General features: G+C 43.3%; 1 protein-coding gene across 4 annotated transcripts in view; it reads left to right on the top strand.

Annotated features, from left to right (window-relative positions):
* LOC144670078 (CD276 antigen-like) overlaps nt 1-23474 on the top strand; it is a 347132-nt gene that overhangs the window by 261906 nt on the left and 61752 nt on the right. For all 4 annotated transcript variants that reach the window (XM_078532477.1, XM_078532476.1, XM_078532475.1 and 1 more), the window contains exon 6: nt 14816-14851. In XM_078532477.1, the coding sequence (XP_078388603.1) occupies nt 14816-14851 (36 nt within the window). The remainder of the gene's footprint in view (nt 1-14815; nt 14852-23474) is intronic.

The raw sequence follows: 23474 nt of genomic DNA, 5'->3' as shown, positions 1-23474 counted from the left end.
TGCCCTGTATAACTAAAGCACAACCTCCCTACTTCTGTATTCAATTCCCCTCACAATAATCAATAACATTCTATTGGCTTTCCCAATTACTTGCTGTTCCTGCATACTAACCTTGTGCGATTGGTGCACTAGGACACTCTGCATCTCAGAGCCCTGCAATCCCCCACTATTTAGATAATATGCTGCTTTTTCATTCTCCCTGCCAAAATGGACAATATCGCATTTTTTCCACATTTGCCAGATCTTTGCCCACTCACAGCCTATCTATATTCCTTTGTAGCCTCCTCATGCCCTCTTCACAACTTACACACCTTAATAAAGTCTGCTTAAGCTTTCATGTCTGAATTTCAGACTTTTACTCTGATCCGTCTTTCGAGTTTGAATAGTGGGATGGAGATTCATCTGTTTGCTGCATGTTTCTTTTTGTTGAGATTTTCCTCTCTCATATGACCATAAATACAAGAATTGTAATGGTAACTGTTTGGGATGCCTTACAAAATATAACCGCAACAACTTGCAATTATATGTAAGTAACAATAAATTGTGTTCAGAGAACAGCAACAACAATTTATACAATGTCAATAAAGCAGCAAAACATCCCAAAACACTTCACAGGAGCATTATCAGACAAATGTTGACGCCAAGATGAAGAAGGAAATATTAAGACAGGTGGGAAACACTTGCCCAAGGCAATAGGTTTTATGGAGCATCATATGGGAGGAGAGTGGTGCAGGGATTCATGGAGAGAATTCCAGAGCTTAAAGCCCAAGTAGCTGAAGGTACAGCCACCAATGAGGGGGTGAAAGAATCGGAGGAATACAGAGTTTCTGGAATTTTTTTTTAACCTTTCACGGGATGCGTGCCAGTATTTGTTGCCCATCCCTAATTGCCCTTGCGATGGTGGTGGTGAGCTGCCTTCATGAACCGTTGCAGTTCAGGTGGTGTAGGTACATCCATAATGTTTTGTTAGGAAGGTTGTCGGGCTAGAGGAGGTTACACCGATAGGGAGGGGCTGAGGCCTTGGAGGGATTTGAAAATGAGGGCCTAGGACTAAATAATCTCCAAGCTTAATTTGATGAATATGTAACCAACCTCTTGATTCCCTTGTTAGTCCAGAATCCATCTACCCCTCTCTGGGGTAGAGAGCTCCAAAGACTCATGACCTTCTGTGAGGAAAGATTTCTTCTCATCTCATCTTAAATGGGAGAGCCCTTATTTTTAAACGATGTCCCCTAGTTCTAGTCTCTCCCACAAAGGGAAACGTCCTTTCTGCATCTACCCTGTCAAGTCCCCTCAGGATCTTATATGTTTCAATAAGTTCACCTCCCATTATTCTAAACTCCAATGGATACATGCCCAGCCTGTCCAACTTTTCCTGTTAAGATAACTTCCCATTCCAGGAGATGGCCAGATCAGTGCCCGTAGGTACATAACTTGAAAGTGGCTTTACCATGTTAGTATTGATCCACCAGTGATTGGATTGTGTGCACAGAAACTGACTTCCATTTATCACCGAAATATGCTCCAGAGGGCAGAGACTCATCACATCTGTTGGGCTGGTTTCAAATACAACAACCAGAGAGGAGTGATAACTCTTAAGATGCTGGACTCTTGAGTATTGATGCTTCTTAATCAGAAGGTTGAAGACAGTATCAATAATGCCAGTGAATGAGTTTATTAAGACAATAATTTCCTTCAGTCTACATTGTTAATATTTGGAGCAAAGACCGAAAATGGCAGAAACGCTTTGCATCTGTGGAAAGAACAGGCAAGTTCCATTTCAGGTGTAAAGTCTTTGTCAGATGTGACAGAAGGAGTAAGAAAAAATGTTGATCCTCATGTTTGTGTTGGGTTCATTGTAGAAGGCCAAAGGGGGAGAGGTCAAACTAGCATTGGCGCAGGGCAGTGAACTGGCATTAGATAGGGAGGTGACACCTGCGAATCTAATGGAAATGGTCCTTGAAGTAGACACAAGATCTATGTTTGGCCTCCTCAGTGCAGAGGAGATTGTACCATGAGTAGCAAACTGCTATACCAGGCTAGAGTAAGTACATGCCAATCACTGTCTCACCTGGAAGGAGTGCTTTGGACCATGGACATTGGCACTGGAAGAGGTGAATGGGCAGGTGTTATATTTGTCGCACGGGGAGGTAACGGGAAAGGACATTAAATGGCAAGAGTAGTAAAAAGAATGAACCGTGGGATCATCATCAGAGGGGGAGATGTGTCTGGTTGTAGATGGTGGAGGATGATCAGTCAGATGCAGAGGCTGCTGGCCAGGGGGAACATCACAGTGGCAAATGGGAAAACCATTGTGTTATGATCCCTGAAGCGACTGATAACTTTCAAAAGAAGCATGAATTTCCCAACAGTCGATGGGGAGAATTGCCCAACTTGACTCAACAAGGTGAAAATGGCATGGATACAATCACGGGTAGAGTCTGTCACAGGGATGGTAAATCCCCTGCTGAAGAGAAAGGAAATTTCGGAAGCTTTAATGTGAAAAGCAGCATAGTCAAAATGGACGTAGAAATAGAGAGAAGCGAATTGCATCCTTATTGAGGTGGGAAGCAGTCTAATCCTGACAGTGATGCGAGTTTGTGGGTTTACCATGGGTCTCGGTTAAAAGCCATTCATGGAGAAATTTAAAGCAAAATTAATTTGTTTCCTTTTCATTACCTTTTTTTCTCTTCTCCTGTCTGATGGTTCAGATAAACTGAAGCACCAGTTGTTTGTTTACCACGTTCTCCACTTGCTCAATCATTCATAGCCCTAGAGTTGTCAAATTAATTTGCCCAGTGCACACGGGTTTGCAACAATAGAATCTGTCTCCACTATCGGAGCCGAACAGCAGCATCTGGTTTATAATATCATTAGCAGCTTTGCCTCTTCTGTGTTAAACGACTCGTTACGACGAGCGTGAGCTGCAGAATTATTCTCTTCTACAACTTCCCTAAAGGTTGTGGGATGCTGATGCAGCTTCTCAGATGTTTCAGTCACCGCGCTGATAATGTTACAGCAACTGGAGTGTCTTTCGTACAGGATAACCCACAGTTCAGAGTATATCACAAGCATTTCACAAGACAAAAGCCCGGGTGTTTGCTACAATGGAGAGCCTCCCGCTGTGGCAAAAATCTCAGAAATGGCCAGAAGCTCGAAGTCCCACCCCTGAGCATGACATGTTCCATTTTTGTGGGGGCTGTCAAGGAGCTATCATAGTTGTCAAGGAGCTGTCAAAAGATACTAGCTGTTGGCGTGGAGGGGTGAGGGAAAAGGAATGTGAGTGGGGGCATGGGTTGGCATGAGTTGGCACTAAGTCCACATAGGGGTATAAAGGGCCATGGGGATGTGGTGAATGTGTTGGCATGGGGGCATGAGGGGCCATGGGAGTGTGCAGAAAGGCATGGGTTGGCATAGAGGACATGAGGGGCCATGGGGGTGGGTAGAGGGGCATGGGTTGGCATAGGGCATATGAGGGGCTATGGGGGTTGATAGATGGATATGGGTTGGCATAGGGCGTGCAAGGGGCTATGGGGTGGCACAGGGAACATGAGGGGGGTGAGGAGTGAAGGCTAAAGCGGTGTTTTTTGTTTTGTTCTTTTATCTATTTATTTATTTAAACACAGTTTGGAGCACAGAGGCAGAACTTCCACCCAGCCCACACCCGCACTTGTTCTGATTCAGCCCACCACCCCCCCTTCACTCCCGGAACAAAAATCCAACCTTTTGTGGGCAGCTGTTTTCAAAGGTCAGGTTTGCAGAGCTGGGAATTCTCAGCATGCCTGACCCGGGAGCCAGAATCTGGGCCAAAGCCTGGGTGATAATCCACATATTGGGAACTATACAAACCAGGGTGTTAAATAGTTGGAGGATAATACAGATTGTAGTGATTATTACTAAATTAGTGGATTTTGTTTGTTGTTTTGAGTCAAATGATGATTGTCTTTGTTGCCTGAAAAAGTGATGGACAGTGCGCGAGTGCAATGGTAATATTTAGATGTCCTTGGGATGTCCATGATTCTGATATTTATTGTCCATGTTCCTTGAGCCACTCTACAGTCCTTGTGCTGAAGGTGCTCCGACAATGATATTCAATAGACTGTTTCAGGATTTTGATCCAGCGACAGTGAAGAAATGGCGATATATCTTTAAGCCAGGGTGCTATGTGGCTTGGGGGTGATTGAGAAAGGAAGGATCTTTCAGCATCTGGTGATGCATGTTAAGCGTCTTATAAGGTACAGAGTTCAAAAGGTGGATTGAAAATCTGTGCTCACCGCATCCTAACCAGCCCACTTAACCTGGGGCCATTTCGTGTGGGTCAATGAGCTGTAGTTTGTTGTGGATTTCCGATTATCACTAGATGTCCCTCATGAATGCTCAGAAGCACTTTGCAGTCAGATAACCGGCATTGAACCCAGCGAAAGAAATCTACTCCACAACACACTATCATCTGGCATTTATGCAAAAGAGGGCACTAGATTGCTAAAGTCAACTGTCCCGCTCCTGGGCCAAGAGGTTATGTTCCACTCCATACATTTGAGCACAGAATCATGGCTGACTGTCTAGTGCAGTACTGAAGGAGTGCTGTATTGGTGGACGTGCTGCCTTTCAGAAGTGACATTTCACCGAGGCATGGCTCGGGTCAACGCCCCAGGGCACAGTTTCGAAGAGCAGCGGAGGAGTTCTCCCACGTGTCCTGGCCAATATTCATCTTGTAACCAAAGCCCAGCGATCAGATTATCTGGTTGTTATCACATCCCTGCTGTAGGACTTGGCTGACTGAAAATTGGCTGTCATACTGCCTGTACAAACAGCTGTGCCAGCACTTCATGGATTTCATTGGCTGTAAAGTCCTTTGGCCCTGTGAAAAAGCCGAGAACAAATTCTTTCTTCCTGACCTGCTGACAAGACGGTTGAAAATTAGACTTTTTTTTTGTTGCAAAAATATACTCTTATTCATAAAATACCTGAAAGAATGTTACAAAATATTTCAAAATGGCCATCACAAAAAGTGCAATAATATTCCAGTTTTCCGCAAAAGGTCTTGCTGCATCCTGAGGTGTTTCGGCACAAGGAGATGAGACAGAAATGTGCAAGTGTAGCACGCACACTGTGTGACAGTAGTGGAGTGCCCCAGTGCTGCCTAGGGTCGCTGCTCTAACATATTACAGCAATCCTTGCTACGCACGATCGAGTCTTGATCTCGCCATGTTCTCGGTTGGAGCTGCCAACTGGAAAAGCATCGCATGAGTCACCCCAGACTGCAGCTGCTTGAAGGCCTAGTGCGTGTTTGAATGACTCCTGGCACATCTTCAGCCCTTGGCATCCAAAGAGAGATGCGGTCTGGTGCCCCGCAACGTTGTACAAATTGTACGACTGGGTCCTAGGGTTCTAACCGGAGTCTCATTTTTTTGGAGCAGGAAATTAAAATTACTTCAGCTTTCTTTTTCCCCTCCCAAATTCTAAATTAGATCACAAACTTCTGATTTCTCAATCCCTGTGTTCGGAGGATAAAGGATAAGGTTTTGATTTAAGCATCACACTCAAAAGGCTTTTTGATCATAAGAAATACATGAGTGTGGGGGAGGCAGGTTTACTCAAAGTATTCAAGAGGGAATTAGACTATTGTCTGAAAGGAAGGAATGTGCGAGGTTACGGGAACAATGGCACAAAGTGAATTGCTCATTTGGAGTGCTGGTGCAGACACCTGCGAAATAGGAGCAGGAGTAGACCATTCAGCCTATCTAGCCTGCTCCCCCACTCTGTAGGGCCCTAGCTTACCTGATTGTGGGCTTGATGACACTTTCTTGCCTGTGCTCCATAATCCTGGACTCCTTTATCAAAGAGCTGTCTCACTCAGCCTTGAACATATCCAATGACCCGGCCTCCACTGCTCTTGGTGGAAGAGAATTCCAAAGACTATCAACCCTTTGAGAGAAGATGTTCCCCCTGTTCTCCATTTTAAATCCCTATGTTAAAACTGTGCCTCTTAATTTTAGATTCCCCCACCGGAAGAAACAGCCTCTTAGCATCTACCCTGCCAAGTCCCCTCAAAATCTTATACGCTTGAATAAGATCAGCTCTCATTCTAAACTCCAATGAGTATAGGCCCAACCTGCTTAGTCTTTCCTCCTAAGATGACCCTTTCATCCCCTGATATGTTAAGGCTGCCACCTCTAAACACGTCACTCCCTCTGATGTGGTGATGGTGATGAATGGTCAATGCCAATCTGCTAGGCTTTGCTGGGGCTTCCTGACCTCGATTTTCCTCTTCGGTGTTAATCTTGTCAGAAGTGTGGCAGCATTCAGGCACGATGCCTGCTGTTGGTTCTTGACACCGACCCTCGTGCATTTCTTTGGGTTGTTTAAGTGAGATGTTAATGGGTGAGATTATGGCTGGACTTTCCTGGGATGACAGGGAGACCATTTTGGTGGGGGTTCTGGTTAAATGAGGGGAAGGACGATGTTCCAGAGCTTGAAACAGCTACCAACAGCAGAAGGTGCTGAAAGGGTGGCAACGCCATATACCCCGGACACCATTTTACATTCCTTAACTTGCCATTTGAAGCCATCTTCCCAAAATAGGCGCCACTTTTGAGATCCAAAATCTGGGATTTTTCTGGTTCCTGGATCTTCTTGAGAATGACCACTAGATGTGCCAATTCAGACTTAGCCCACTAGTTAATGATTAAAATCCCTCGATGTAATGCGTGTGATGAAGTTAGCCATTACATGTTATCACATCATTACTTCATGCATACACCGTGGTAAAAGTGGTCATGGATTTACTCGGGTTGAAACTGGGTGTTGATCTGACATCTGCCTCGTGTCAGTGTTGGGGAGCGGTGCACTTATGCCAGTCTCACGTGATTCATCAACATTAAAAGTGTTGTGGCTGTGCACATCTCCTGACAACAATTATTCATATACACTCCTACCTCCATGTATATAATGAAAACCTATGTAAACATATCACGCTGTAACCTCTATTCTCCACTGCAGTGCCGCCACTGGCAGGAGGGTATAATTGCAGTGTTGAAAAGGTTGCGTAAGCTGATTCTATTCAAACGGAAATATAAAAATAGTGATACAATGTATGATTTTAAAGTTGGAGTTATGTCTCCATGTTCTAATTCAATTATCCACTGACTTTAAACCGCACTTTATCTGAAAAGTCCACTGAAAGAGCTAAAGCAGTTGGTGCATCATCTCTTACCAATAATGTCACCTTTTTACTAGAACTAGGGGACGCAGTTTAAAAATAAGGGGTCTCCCATTTAAGATGGAGATGAGAAGAATTTTTTTCTCACAGAGGGTTCTGAATCCTTGGAACACTCTCCCCAGAGAGCGGTGGAGGCAGAGTCAATGAATATTTTTATGGCAGAGGTAGATAGATACTTGACTAACGACGGAGTCAAAGGTTATCGGGGGTAGGCGGGAATGTGGAGTTGGCCAGAATCAGATCAGCCATGACCTTATTGAATGGCGCAGCATGGCTTGAGGGGCCAAATGGCCTACTCCTCGTGATTTGCACGTTCATATGTAAATGCACTGCACTTGAACCTCTTCTATGAAATGCCTCGGACAATTGAGTAACACGAGAATACAGAGGCCTTGATTGCCCCTAGAAAATGATCCAATTGTTCCCTTTTGCGGTTGATCCTTTGAATGAAGCATGAGATGCCACCCGATAGTCTTGTTTGGTCTTATCTCAGCAACACTACTGCCCCCAGCAGTGGTTTATTTTCTCTGTTTATTTTTTCTAAGGTGTAATTTAGTCAAAATATAAAACTCAATAAATCACCGTTCAGTATTCGTCAGCCACAGCGGAGAAGGCTTGTGCCATGGATGGCCAGCAACAATCCTCAATTAAATTCTTCCGACTCCCTCCAATAAACCAAAATGACATTCCTTACAGCAATGCAAACATTTCATTTTTTTTTTCTTCTGTGTTTAATCAATTTGATTTAAAACAGTAACTTGGAGAGGAAAAATCAATGAAACAATGGAAAAACACCAATAAACCACACTCACTCGAAGATCATTTCTTCAATAGCTCTGTGAGAATTCTTAATAATCTCCTAGTTTCCACAAGGTCTTCTGGTCTGTCATCTGCTACCAGGTGGTAGATGGGTATTATGGAGTTGATCAAGTCAGTACACGATCTCCAGTGGCCTATTCACATTCAATTATTTTCCTTGTACACGTATTTAATTGTGCCTATGAAAAAGCAACTAATTAATTAGGTTTATTTAACACTTTGCACTACCTCAAGATGTCCTAAAGCACTTTTGTAGCCAATGAAATAGCCAATGACCCCGCTTCCAGCGTCTTCTGAGGCAGAGAGTTCCAAAGTCGCACAATCTTCTGAGAGAGAAAAAAACAATGTCTCCTCATCACTGCCCTAAAAGGGAAAGCCCCAACTTTAAAACAGTGTCCCCTAGTTCTGGACTCACCCAGCAGACTAAATATCCTTTCCACGCCCACTTTGTCGAGACCACTCGGGACCTTATATACTTCAATCAAATCACCCCTCTCTCTTTTAACCTCCAGTGAAAACAAGCCCAGACTGTCCAACCTTTCCTCACAAGACAACCCGCTCATTCCAGGTATCAATCTAGTGAACCTCCCCTGAACATCCAAGAACACGAGAACAAAAGAATTAGGAGCAGGAGTAGCCCATTTGGCCCCTCGAGCCTGCTCCGCCATTCAATAAGATCGTGGATGATATTTTCGTGGCCCCACTCGAGTCTACGCACAGTGGCCTCAGCAATTTGGCTGTTTATATTCCATCACTTTGCCAAATTTATAATACACTCAATAGTTGAGCAAATGTCCTGTCTGTAAAGGTTCACTTCTTATTGCCATGTTTTTGTCGTACTTTTGTGTTGGCTTTTCCACTGTAAATTCCTGTGCCCGCAGTTATAGGGAAACTATCCATGTAAACATGCTGTAATAACACCCTCCTGCTATTGGTGGCACTGTTTTACTTCAGTTTTAAACCTCCCAGCTCCTAAACCTGTACTGCTGATAAACTCCGATACCCCATCCAATTCAACTTCAACTTCCTGCCTTCTCAAATTATGGCTTTACCTCCAAATAATGGTCTAAAATAAAGGTATTGTATTTAACAGAATGTGTGACTTCAAAATACAGATTGATTTTTTCCCCCGCTCTCAAATACACTTGGACACAAATCCTTGTGTTGGATGCCACAGTTAAGGGCTTTCCTTCAGTTTAAATGCACAAGGGAACCATTCCAGAGGCAGCGGAGTTGCTAAGCAAATTTGTGTGAAGACAACTCACTCACCAATGGTCGGCTGCCACTATTGCTGAAGTCAAAAGGTCACTTCAAAACATCATTCAGAGATATTTAAATGACAATAACTTTCTTTCCCTTGTTAAGTTCCACTAAAAATGATAATGAGAAACAAGGTTTGGTTTTAATATGTTCATCTCTTATCAGTTGTAAATCACATGTTGTCTAGGCCTATAAAAGATAGTAAAGAATCCTGGCTATTACCTTTTTAAGTCCCTGTGATTCTTCACTGGTGGAGTTTGTGGTTTATTAATCAAAGACAAGTTTATATTTGAAATAAAAACAGATAATGCTGGAAAAATTCAATAGCTCTGGCAGCATCTGTGGAGAGAGAAACAGAGTTAAGGCTTTGAGTCCATATAGCTCTTCAGAGCTCTGAAGAAGAGTCATACGGACTCGAAACGTTAACTCTGTGTCTCTCTCCACACATGCTGCCAGACCTGCTGAGGTTTTCCAGCATTTTCTATTTTATTTCAGATTTCCAGCATCCGCAGTACTTTGCTTTAACACACAAGTTTATATTTGGTTGTGTTAACATCGAAGAACTGTTTTAGCATCCCCGTGAGATTGTGCAGAGGGTGGAGATAATGTTTAATTAGCTGCTTCTTTCACTTCAGGCATCTTTCCTGGAGAGTGGAGGTGTCAGCTATGGCTCAGTTCATAGCACCCTCGCCTTTGAATCAGAGGGTTGTGGGTTCATGTCCCACTCCCGGAAACCAAGAACTGTGATTGTACTCGAAAGAGTTGCAATCTGTGACTGTTGATAACTCGAAAGAGTTTCAATAAAATACACTTTGAGGTGTCAGCTGTGGCTCAGTTCATAGCACCCTCGCCTTTGAATCAGAGGATTGTGGGTTCATGTCCCACTCCCGGAAACCAAGAACTGTGATTGTACTCGAAAGAGTTGCAATCTGTGACTGTTGATAACTCGAAAGAGTTTCCTGGAGAGTGGATTAGAAGGTGTCTATTGCCATATTGAATGTCACCTGCTGCCCAACCAAATGCCATCTCCTGATCACTGAAAGACATCTACATCTCGACAATGTCTCACCTTCTTTAGTGCAGCTATTACTCCCAAGTTTCAGATCAATGGATCTGCGTAATTGGATGAACTATCGCCCCTCCCAATCTCTGTAATGCTCTCCCGCCCTGCAACACAGGGGTCTCTGCACTCCTCCAATTCTGGCCCCTGGAGCATCCCTGATTTTCTTCACTCCACACTTGGCAGCTGCCTAAACCCTAAACTCTGGAACTCCTGCCCTAAACCTCTCCAGCTCCCTACCTCTCTTTAAGATGTTCCTTGAAACCTACCACTGACCAAGCTCTAGGTCAACTTTCCTAATAACCTCCTTGTGTAGCTCAGTGTTAAGTTTTGTTTAATAATGGTCCGGTGAAGCACCTCAAGATGGCTTACCACATTAAAGGTGCTGGTTGTACCGGGATTCCAAATGATTCAACTCCTTTTCTTAAGGTGTTAAAACTTGCATGCAGCTGTGTTCTGGTTGGATTCCTAAAAGTGAAACGCGTGTTAGCACAGACCAGACAATGTGTCATTGTTGCACATTTAAAAAGACATTTGACTTCCAGGGACCAATTTTCCAATAAGGCTGCTAACTGCCCCACTCGATAACTAATCTCTTCCACTTCACATGAACTATTAACAAACTATTATGTTTCGTTAACCTTCCTTTGCCTGGCATAGTTATTTTGTGTATAATTGTTGCTTGAAGCAGGTTTGCCGCAAAGCTGCTTTGAAAGCCCCTGCCTACAATTTAGGGAAATAAACGCAGTTGTTTGACAGCATTTCCCAGAAAAAAAACAGCAATATTTCCATAAAGATCACTTGTGGAATGAGGGCAGGTTGGGGAGAAAATATGGCAGTAAGGTCACTAAACCAATACTCAGTTTGTTTTACCATTATCTCCTTTTTTGCCACACCATTAAATGTAAGATGATTTAAGCTGTGCCAGAGTCAGATCACGGACATTAACTTGTCTTCCGTAACTTGAGAATACAAAATTGACTTGAACCAAATCTTTCTCAGTGAGTTTCCATGGTTACAGCCTTTAGTCTTTTACCTCAGAAGCTTTTCTTGTGTAAAATGCCGAAGATGAGTTCTATAAGTAAAGTCTTCGCTGTTTATGAGGCAGCTTACTATCGAAGTGATCACAGCGAGCTTGGGACAAAAGCTTCGCTCATCCACTTATTCACTTCAGAACATAATCCATTGGCTGTCAGCCACTCTAGAGTAAGAGAAGAAAGAGCTTGTATTTATATAGTACCTCTCATGACCTCACAACATCCTGTTAAGGACAGGAGGGAGCACACACAGACATGCACACGCACACACAGACAACGCGTACGCGCACACACAGACAACGCGTACGCGCACACACAGACAACGCGTACGTGCACACACAGACAACGCGTGCGCGCACGCCACACACAGGTGCACACACACAGGCGCACACGCGCGCACGCACATACACATGTTTTTCAACGGTGTAACATGCACTAAGATCACTTAAAGTCCCAAAAGTCAATATTACTCCATTTCTCTAAGAAGGCCATCGAAAGTGTTGCAGGCCTGGAAATCCTCTTTCAGTTCACTGAAGAAGAAGAAATGAAGGGTAGAGGTTTCTGGTGATGAACTCACAATGACAATCCAAGTTTATGGCTTTTCAGTCGAAGCTGTGGTAGTCTCTGTAGTGAAGAAATATTGACCCAGATCTTCCGGTCTTTGGATGGTGGTTACCACGGAGATACCCCAGATGTGCTGGGGGACCCCTTGAAGGCCCCATGCACTGACTACATTGGAATTGCCCTGGAGGTTTCAACTTCTGTTAGGCAATTACCCTGCACTGGAACCCTCAGAAACCCTGGCCAGAATTTTTACCTTGATGGGCGGGCGGGCGGGCCAAATTATTAACATGTCCCCCTCATGTGACAATGTCACACAAGATGGGACATGTTAATAAGAAGCACAGAAACTTTATTGAAGTTTTTAAAAATGGACATGGGATGCACTTAGAATAAATAAGATATTTGCTATCTCAAGCCAGTTTCTGTCATGTGACAACAGCATTGATGTTTTCCGTTGCCCCCACAATGGGTTTATGGCAGATACAATTGTCACATAATGAGGAATAAATGACACAATTCACACCTGATTGTAATAAAGTAGTTCCTTTACATCCCTCTTTGTGAGGTTTCAAGTTTACAGACACCAATTCTGGGGCAACCATTGTATATTGAGTTTCCATAAATATCCAACCAATAATAATTGTAAATTTCTCAAGTGATCTTGCATCCTGATATTTCTTCAATGGAAGATCCTCCTCAAGGATCTTTACATTTTAATGACTTTCCAGAGGCATGTTCAGCCCTGAGTTAATCTTTGTCTCCTGAAGTCACCTGACACCCTGGAATCCATTTTGTCGAGGTAAATTTGTCCACATTTTATGCTCCTTTGAGAAAGTAAAGTGTCCACCCTCAGAGTAGGTTTCACAGGCAGATGATGTGACTATAACAGCCCCCCACACAAAGGAGAAAAACATGAAATTCCCTTTGTTACATCACGGAGAGGAAAACACAATAGCAACACTCAGACACAGTTATTCCCATGCACTCCTTCAGGTCATGGTCATTTACCTTCCGCAGCTTACTTACATTTTGCTTACAAGTTGGGTTATACATTTACGTTTAGATGAGGCAAAAATTAACATTTTCTTTTTTTTTTGGTTGTTACGTTTGGCAGTTAGGAAAGCTAGGAATAAAAGGGAAAGAAATTTGGCACCTTCCATGATCTATTCTACCTTTAAGTCTCTTTACGTATTGTCAAATGGCACCTGGTGGTTCTTCAAATACGCTTTCACCGGAGACCATGTGTTTTGGTGCATGCACGGCTTTGTGAAGCACCTAGATCCACGCAATGACTGTTAGCTTGTGACAAGAGCTGTTCCTGTCTCTTGCTCTTATGCAAATTGTGGTCACTGTAGCCCGGGGGAGACAGTGGCACAGTAGTAATGTCGTCGGACTAGTAACCGAGACACTCGGGCTAATGCTCTGTTAATATGGGTTCAAATCTCACCACGGCAGCTTGTGAATCTGGAATCAAAAACTAGTCTCAGTAATGGTGATCGTCAAGCTATTGTTGATTGTCATAAAAACCCATCAGGCTCACTAATGTCCTTTAGGGTAGTAAATCTGCCATCTGTAACCTGTCAGGTCTACATGTGTCAGATCTGTAGTAATATGGTTGACTATGAAATGACTCCGTTCAATTAGGGATGGGCAATAAATGCTGGCCTGGCCTGTGACATCCACATCCTATGAAAGAATAAACTTAAAGAAGGACTGTAGATGTTTTCCCTACGTGCAACTTTGCCTGAAAATACTTTAGCCCTTCAATTGCTGTCTCCACAACTCATGTTTCAGGCAAAGTGGTAATTCTTATTTTGAGGGTGAGTGGACCATCTGGATTAGTACACTTCAACTTGTCATGCCTGGATAAATCAGTACGTGGATTTGTTATGCCTGTTGCCATTGTGAACACAGCCGAAGCTGCAAGTGCAGAAGCAGAAAGGTCTAGTCATACATTTCTTATAATGGATAGAGATAAAGATAGCAACTCAGTGAAGGTTGAATCTGAAATAATGTTTAGCTACTGAAATCGGTTTGTTTAACATGAACCTTCTATGATACTCACCAGCTGAATTCACAATAGGCAACTAAACTGCCGCTGGAGGACATTTGGAGGAGATCAGGGCCAGGATGATAATTCCATGGCCTCGTGGATAAACCCATAATCCCAAAAGTGGCCATCTTATACATTTGCATGTAACCTGCACAGGGTTTAGTGCAACTAAAATAGCTGCTTCAATTAGGGTGAAAGGCTGTGAGCGAACAACCCAGACCTACATTGAAAATTTCAAAAACGAATCATATGTTGCAGAATTAACAATGGAATATTTACCATTAAGCAACACAACCAGGACATACAAAGCACTGTAATATATTTGCTCTTTGAACATGTGAATTATAGCACTTTTGATAGTAACTTTTGATGTAGTGTCCAGAAAAACTAGCTGTCATGTTATTATAATGATATAATACCTTGAGCTTTTTTACTGTACAAGACACAGGGTATCAAACGCTGATAGGGGATTTAGTAAATGCGTTGTAGGTTCATTCATTGAGACTAGGCACACGAGAACAGTTGTACAGAGGTATAAATTTTGACGGTATCAGAGCTGTGTGTGTGTGCGTGCTCTGTTCAAAGCAAAAGTGAAACTAAGACTGGGTCACAAGACACATTTCCCTTCTAGTGATGTCATGGTGATATCCCTTAAAGGTATATTACAACACCAGCAACCTTGGTGTAGTTTGGTGTGTATGCACTAAGCTAACTAGTCTTCCATCTGATTGCTTGTCGATATTGTCATCCACCCATGTTTATTTGCATTGAGTAAATAAAACTTATCTGTTTAATTGCAGGAGATGGTGAGGAAGAGGACACAGAAGCAAGGACAGGTATGTTTATGAGTAGCAATAGTAATTGTGAGTTTTGTTACATAACAGTGGCACTGCTGCATGGTGCCAGCACCCCATGAGGTAACTCATCCAAGTGACCACTTTTCACATGTAATGATGGACAATGAGGTTGATTTTGAGTGTCCTCACTTAAATCTGAATGATACACTGCAGCTGAATGATAATGGCCCCAAAATTGGATTGATGTCTACACCAACCATGTAGCTGGTGCCATTTTTGGGTGTCCAAAGCACCTGCCTGATCCAGGCGATAGGCCCCTGTGGGCCCATATTGCTATTTTAGGTCAGAACCGGTCTGAACCTGTTCAGATCAGGTTCAGATCAGTTCCATTGGCGACAGAAGAAACGTGCCCTACCAATGGTAAGTCTTAAACTATTTTCAGCCAATAACATAGATTTTTAAAATATAATCTCTGTTTTAATGTAGGACATGCAGCAACCAATTTGTTCACAGAAAGTGACCAGATAATCTGTTTTCAGTGTTGTTAGGCAACACCTAATGTTGGAATTCAAAAAACGCAAATATTCAGGGAAGATGATATTGGCATAAATGGAGCACATAGACTGAATGCTCAGAAAGTGAAAAGAGAGAACTTGTATTCATTTAGCAACTGATCATATCTTTGAGGTATGTCAAAGCATTTCACATCCACTGTATTAGTTTAATGTAGAGTGAGGTTACTCATTCAGAGTCTCTAGTTTAGCAATGATTTTATTTCAATACGGGGAATTGCCTCTTGGGAAATCTTGGATACATTCCCTGTATTATTTCCCAATATACACAGTTACTGACATCCCCACTAAATTGTCCCTTATGCCTCCAACAATTTGAAACAGATTGGGGAGGCAGTGATGTAGTGGTATTGTCACTGGACTAGTAATCCAGAGACTCAGGGTAAGGCTCTAGGGACCCAGGTTTGAATCCTGCCACAGCAGATGGTGGGTTTCAACTCAATCAATAAACATCTGGAATTAAAAGCCTAATGATGACCATGAAATTGTTGTTGATTGTACAAATCCATCTGGTTCACTAATGTCCTTTAGGGAAGGAAATCTGCAATCCTTACCTGGTCTAGCCTACATATGACTCCACAGCAATCTGGTTGACCCTTGTGTCAAACCACTAGAAAGTCAATAGGAATGAAACCAAACAGAGCACCCGGCATTGACCTAGGCACTGGAAATGACAATGGCAAACTCAGAAGTATTTTGCTGTTCCTTCACTGTCGCTGGGTCGAAATCCTGGAACTCCCTCTCTAACAGCACAGTGGGTGTACCTATACCACATGGACTGCAGTGGTTCAAGAAGGCAGCTCACCACGATCTTCACAAGGGCAACTAGGGATGGGCAATAAATGCTAGGCCAGGAATGAATAAAAAAATAATAATTTTATGTTGCTAGTTATATAAGAGGAGCAAGTCTTCCTGCTGACTTCAATGTTTAGGATCATAAATTTAACAGGAACAGATTTCCTCCTGTTGCTATGCACTAATGCCCTTCTAAACATTCTAGAAATATGCCTTTGTGAATTCACTAGAATAACAGTCAGAGGAATTTATTCAGATATGTGAATTTGTGACCCAAAGTAGGGAGTTAAGCAAAGCAAAAAGAAATTGAAAACAAATGATGCAATGATTGGAAAAGGAGCTGAACTTGTTTAAGACCATACATGTTTATTGCTGAAAAAAGAGACACTGCACATGTTTCAGCTAAACAAAATAAGTGATAGCCATTCTCTGACTTGTTCCTCAGGGCAATGCCTTGACCAATCAGGGTCAAGCCGCCTGGTTTAAATTTCGAACAATGCTTGGCAGTTAATTGTCAGTCACCATCACTGGTGTATTTTCCATGGCAATGCCCCGTGCTAACCAATCAGCACTCTCTTCACATACAGTATAAATTGTTGTTTTCCCCTTACATGGTATTCTTGTGAATTGTCCTAATGAGTGCAAGATGAAAAGCTTAGCAGCATGCCTCTTTTTTCAAGCAATACTCAAGTTCTGTACTACCAAATGACTATTTACCATACATTACAAAATTGTATCTTGCTAAAAATAGAGACATGTTGCTGAAGTTTTTTGTCTTACATGCATCAGGACAAACACAAGAATGCCAAATTTCAAACAATCACAACTATTAAGACTACAGGAGAAAAGGGTGCTGATTGGATGGCAAGTTGATCTGGTTGGCTGAAGCATTGCCATGAAGGAAGCACAGTTTGAAATTTGGCATTCTTGTGTTTGCCCTGATGAGTGCAAGATGAACAGCTTTGGCAACATGTCCCCTTTTGCAGCAATATTCAAGTTCTGTACTACCAAACAACTGTTTGTTTATAAAGCCTGGCATTTTATAACCTATTGGTGGCATAGTGGTTACTTCACGACGCAAGTAACCCAGGGACATGAATTCAAATCTTACCATGGCAACTGAGGAACTTAAATTAAGTTAATTAAATAAATCTGGCCCAACATGCTAGTATCAGAAATAGTGACCGATGGAGCTTCTGGATTGTCATTAAAGAAAACCATCTGGTTCACAAATGCCCTTCAGGAGAGGAAATCTGCCATCCTTACCTGGTCTGGCCTATATGTGACTCCAGACCCACAGCATTGTGGTTGACTTGTAATTGCCCTCAGTTGTATAGAGATGGGCATTAGATGCTGGCCTTTCCAGCATTGCCCGCCACATCCTCTGAATGAATCAAAGAGAAAAGGATGATATGTTTTTAGTCAAGGAAACCTGGCACTTTATTGAATGTTGGCCGACAGCAGATGAGTAGAAAATATCTTAGTTGATAACTGCCATAAAACCTGATCCCCAGTCGATCATTGCCTCATAATGACTCTCAGTGTTTCTCATTGAATTTTTTTTTTTATCTCTGCCAGTTTTGTAATGTAGACTTTTGAGAACTAATATGATGCCCTCGCTAAAATGTGAGCCTCTTGTTAAAGGAAAGCTAACAGCTATAGCAAGTGCCTTCAACAGTCATGGTCAGTTAAGGGCTTGCAGTGATTAACAAGTGACAACTCCATATGGGAGCAGACAAGCAATGCGAAATGTATCCCTGTTTATAGATTTTCGATCCTCATTAAGCCAAAGGCTGACAGGGTAGGGGAATGGAACATTAGTTCCACTTTGTTCCTGACAATATAAAGCACTTAATGTAGATTCCTCTTTGGGACATTGGTAAGATTTTCCGGGCCACAGATACCTAAGTAGGCAGTTGACTAGTCATAAGTAATTTTAAGATGGTTTATTAAGAAACAACAGTTTAGATACGATATATTAACTAATTAGATAGAAAAAGTATACAACCTGTAAAAGCTGTGATAACAGCATTCCACTCTCTAGTAGAAGTGTTAGGAAACTCTTCCCTCGATCTCTCGATCTTCCTTGTCCTCCTCCTCCTCCTCTGGTCCATCTCCTATCTGAAGAAGGCAGCTGCCCAGAGAGCACTGCCACCTCACCCACTTACTCAGCCGCTTACCACCAACCAATGGACACAGGACAGGTCCTCAAAATGTCCGAGTGGTCACCACCCGCCTTGTGCGTCACCCTGCTCGAGGTCAGCTTTTTAGTTTACATTTTGCCGAGGGTCATATCTTGGCCATTTTTTAAAAATTGCAATGATAAGGGGGTGCTCAAGACACCATCCTAACAGTTTAGGTGTCAACATGGCAGCCTGAACTAAGACTATTTAGAGGCCAAAGTGTTTAGAAATCCTTTTTCCAAGGATAGAATCAATGATGCTTAGCTAATCCCATAAAATGCAGAAAATATCCAGTTTTAAAGACCCCAATTTCTTGCACATTGTGCAAATAGATCATATGCAACTTTAACTTTGGTTACAGGGATGGCACTAAAAGCTACATGGTGCCAAAAACCACAGGTGCCCTGATGGACATAGAGCTCATTAAATTGCAAGACAGTTGGCTGCATGCATGGTCACATATCTACAAACTACATGGCCAGATGCAGTTAAGATAAAATCCATCCAATATTGTTTGAAATCTAAATAGATTGGCAGGACACAAAGAGAATTGCTGCCAGAAAGGTTCTTCGAATGGGGGACTACCCATAGAGTGTTTCTCGTTGATCAATATGGTCAATAAGATTATTCAACATTAATAAACAAGCAACAATAGCAGCATTATGTATGCGTGTCTTTAATGTAGAAAAACATCACATTGTGTTGACCAAGGCATAATCAAGAAAATAGTTTCCAAGCAAAAGCAGATGTTTGGAGCTGTGCCCTAAATCTTGGTCAAAGAGAAATGTTTTCAGGGGAGCCTTAATGTGTTAATGCCGGGGGTGCAGTATGTAGTGTAAAGGGTTAATGTTTATGTTAATTAGACAATGATGTTAATGATGATATAAGCATGGCATCAGATCAGATGACCAAGGGACTTGAAGGAGCAGCTCGCAGAACAGTCTGCGTAAAGAGTAGTGTTTCTTACCATGTGGACTTGGTTGTAAATAAATAGTCAAAAAAAAAGCTTAATACAGCCTACGCCTAAGTCACTCAGTGTTAGAGGAACCTCACTCAGCCCAAAACCAACACAAAGCACAGGACAATGACCCAATCTGCGATGGCAGCGCTGGACGAAGCAGTTTAAAAATAGCTGATGCCACAGATTTGAAACCCACAGGAGAAAACCTAGAAACATCAATTTAAAAGCAGAAGTTCGACTTCGCAAGGAAGAAGGAAGAGAAACCGAGACAAACCTTGGTTGGAGGCAGAAGGTGAACCAGGGCAAATGTCTGCATCGATTGAACATTCACTATCCCTTCCATAGCCCTTGAAACACATCGAGGGTCTGCAGCCGGGGCAATGACGGGAACGCTGGAGGCACCAGTTTGAAAGGTAACAAACAGCTTAAGGCTTACAGGAGAAGGCACAAAAGCACCAGGTCAGTACCCTTCTGTATGCCATTGGGCCCATAGCAGACAATGTCCTGATGTGGCATGGAGCCGAGGAGACCTTGGCATCCTACAAGCAGGTTCTGAGGGTGTTTTATACCTCCTTCAGCCCTAAGAGCTGGCAAGATCCAAACAAAGAAGCCAGAGGCTGTGTGAATCCATTAATTAATTTATCAATGACCTATACAGACTAGCCAGTAATTACAGCTACAGAGGCTTAAAACAAGAGTAAATCCGTGATGGCATAGTAGTCGGCATGCTTGATGAGATGCTATCAGACTTCTTACAAACTAAAGATGATTTAACTTTAGAAAAGGCTCTATAGTACGCAAGGCAGAAGGAGCTGCGGAAGCAGAATTGGGGAGACTCTGAGACTATGCGGGGGGGTTGATCCATTATGTAGGCTCAAAGTTGGGAGCCCTGCCCACCAGAAAGCCCACCAAAACAGCTGCAGGAATTGAAAGGACCATTTCATCCACTTCAAAATACTCCCAATGTGGTACCAAAACAAACCGCATCGCTGAGAAGAATGCTCAGCAGGGGGCGCTGAATGCATTCTCTGTGGCAAGACAGGACATTTTAAACAGTTCTGCAGGTCCAAAATTCTAAAGAAAGAAAGCTGGAGCAAGGTTCTAACAATTTCAAAGTCCATTAAATCAGGGATTATGCTTTGGAAGCTGTAGTTTTCCTGGGAGGAATAAAATATCCCGATAAGTCCTAGTCTGTCGAACTGGAAGTCAAAGGATACAGAGCAGAATTTAAAGTGGACACGGGAGCTGGAGTCACAGTCTTATTGGACAAATTGGAGCGGCTTAAAGAAGTTGCAATCCAACCATCCAAAATAAAACTACAAGGACCAGGCTGTTCACCCTCCCCCTTCAGAATGTCCTGCAGCCATTCAGTGACATCCCTGACCCTTGGCATGAGGGAGGCAATATACCATCCTGGTGTCACATCTGCGGCTGCAGAAAAGTTTATCTGTTCCCCTTACGATAGAATCCCCTGTCACTATTGCTCTCCCACTCTTTTTTTCTCTCCCCCACCAACCCCCCCGCCCCGTGCAGCTGTGCCACTCGTGATGCCACTGACTTGGCTCTCACTGCATTCCCCTGAGAAACCATCTCCCCTAGTAGTATCCAACAGAAAACCTGTTAGAGAGGGAGATGGACCCAGGGGACTCCTGCACTACCTGCCTAGTGCTTTTGCTCTGTCTGGTGGTCACCCATTCCCTTTCTGCCTGTGCACTTTTTACCTGCAGTGTGACCTCCTCACTGTACATGCTATCCGTGAAGATCTCATTCTTGCGGATGCTCCACAGTGACTCCAGCTGCAGCTCCAGCTCCGAAACATGGATTTTGGGTAGCCGAGGCTGGAGGCGCATCCTGCACACGTGGTTGCCCTGGACAATGGAAGTGTCCCTGACTTCCCACATCATACAGGAGGAGCATTCCACTTGGCCGAGCTGCCCCGTCACTGCTTACCCTTCAATTACCCTCTTTACTTTTACTTCCTCTAGTTTAGAGAATATTAAGGACAGAAAAAATACTCACCAGGTCCTACTTACCAAGGCCACTGCTCTTCTTACAGAGGAAAAGTAGAAAATGAAGGGAATAATGATCAGTGAGAGCAATGAGCTGTTGAAGCCTTGCGCTACTTAGTTATCTGGCATAGTGAACCCAGACAAGATAGACTGTTGTAAATTGGAATCCAAGGCCTTGAGAGCCCCAGTGACGGTATTCAGGATGGAAGTTATTCCAGAGCTTGAACCTTGGCGAAGGGGTTTCTGTCAAAGTCCCTGTGCAAGTGGTTTTCTGCAGCTTGGTCAGGCAGCAATAGTGGCTCCTAGAATCATCCATACTTGTCTTTGATCTACAAGCTGCTGGCTGCATGAAAAACTGACACTGAGCTACCAAACTATGTTCGTGTGCACCATTTATGTAGCCTCAGTCCCTGGGCTGAGCAGTTGAAAGAACTCATGAGTTACTCTTTGGCCAGCAGATTGCAACGTGCCCAATTTCACCCTGCATTTGCTCCTCCACACTTTTTTATTTATTCATGGGATGTGGGCGTCACTGGCAAGGGAAACTGGGCTTTGGAAGGATGACAATCCCAGCAGTGTAGCGCTCTTTCAAGTCTACACTGAAGTGTCAGCCTAGATTACATGCTCAAGTCTCTGAAGGGGACTTGAACCCACAACATTCAGTCTCCGAGTTGAGTGCGCTATTCACCAAGCCGCACGCCAAGCAGACGGTGATAAGGAGATAAAAATATGAAAGGGTCATATTAGCCATGTGCTTGGAGAGAGGCCACTGACTACATTATCACCACTGCACCTATTGCATTAGCACTCCATTCTTATAAGGCAGGGGCCTGCAACCTTTCAGAAGCGGCGTGCCAAATCTTCACTTATTCAGTCTAATTTAAGGTTTCGCATGCCAGTAACACATTTTAACATTTATAAGGTCTTTCTTTGTAATTAAACTATTGTTGTGAGTAAAGTAAATAAGGTTTTTAAAACGCTTAAGAAGCTTCATTTGAAATGAAATTAAAATGCAGATCTTACCAATTGCGTGTGACCCTTGCCCTTGCTTTCTCTTGCTTTTTTTTCCCCCCCGATGTCCGGCATGTATTTGGATATTTTAAGCTGCACACAGGCTTCTGGATGATCAGCTGTTAACACCTGCCCCGAGAGGGACAGAGGACTGACTTCACAGGCTGAATTTTACGGCCCCGTTTTGGCAGGGACAGGGCTGTGAAATGCGGCGAGACGTTCCAAACCCCGTTGACTTCAGCGGGAACGTAAAATCCCGCTGCCGTAAAATTCTGCCCCAGGTGTGAAAATACTTGTTCGCACAGGGATTTGGACCTAGATGCTGAAAGCATTGCAAACTCAATTTTCTTCAAACAGTTAAATTTCACCGGCAGGGACACCTAACAGGTCAGAATAGAGGCCCCGTGACCTCTCTTGGCAGCTTCAAGTGCGCTCCACAGATCTCTGAACCTAGATGTCCACGGTTCTGAACGGACATCTAACTTTGCTTTCTTCGAAGCTGACGTTTTGTCGAATGTACCCCTCAATTTACAGTGGGGACAACCACAAACGCGGTCCACTGTTCCGCATTACATGATACTGATATAATTGGGACTTAAAAACATCTCAGTAATGAACAGAGCACAGGCATTTGCTATTTACAAGCGATACGTCTGTTATCAAATAATCGTACCTTCGCGGGATAAGTAAATGACCAAATGTTTTCTTCTTCAGAACTTTGTGCCGTTAATTGGACTAGCAGTGTGGGTGCCACTCAAAGTCATCTCACTTGCCACCTTTGGCATGCCTGCCATAGATTGCCGAGTCCCATGAGATGGTGTAAAGGATGTATTGATGCTACTTCTCTTGCAAGCCGATTAGATAGTTTTACGTAGAATATACAATGTTGGAGGGGTGGTGGGGGGGGCGGACTTTCGTAGGCCTGCAAGAGTGAGAAACCGGGCGGGCAGGATGACTTAATCACGCGGGAGCTGAAATTTTGCTTTCTCGATGGCGGGTCCAAATTTAGAAATTCACTCCGCAGCGTGTTTGTGGCAGCTCAGCCTCGTGCTGTTATACGTTTGCGTGTCATGAGTTTGGAAGCTTTTTGCAATTACACCCGACCTTCCGGATAAACTCAGCTGGGGGCTC

The sequence above is a fragment of the Cetorhinus maximus genome, chromosome 30 (assembly GCF_964194155.1).
Source record: "Cetorhinus maximus chromosome 30, sCetMax3.hap1.1, whole genome shotgun sequence".
Lineage (NCBI taxonomy): Eukaryota > Metazoa > Chordata > Chondrichthyes > Lamniformes > Cetorhinidae > Cetorhinus > Cetorhinus maximus.
This window is presented reverse-complemented; position numbering and strand designations above follow the sequence as displayed.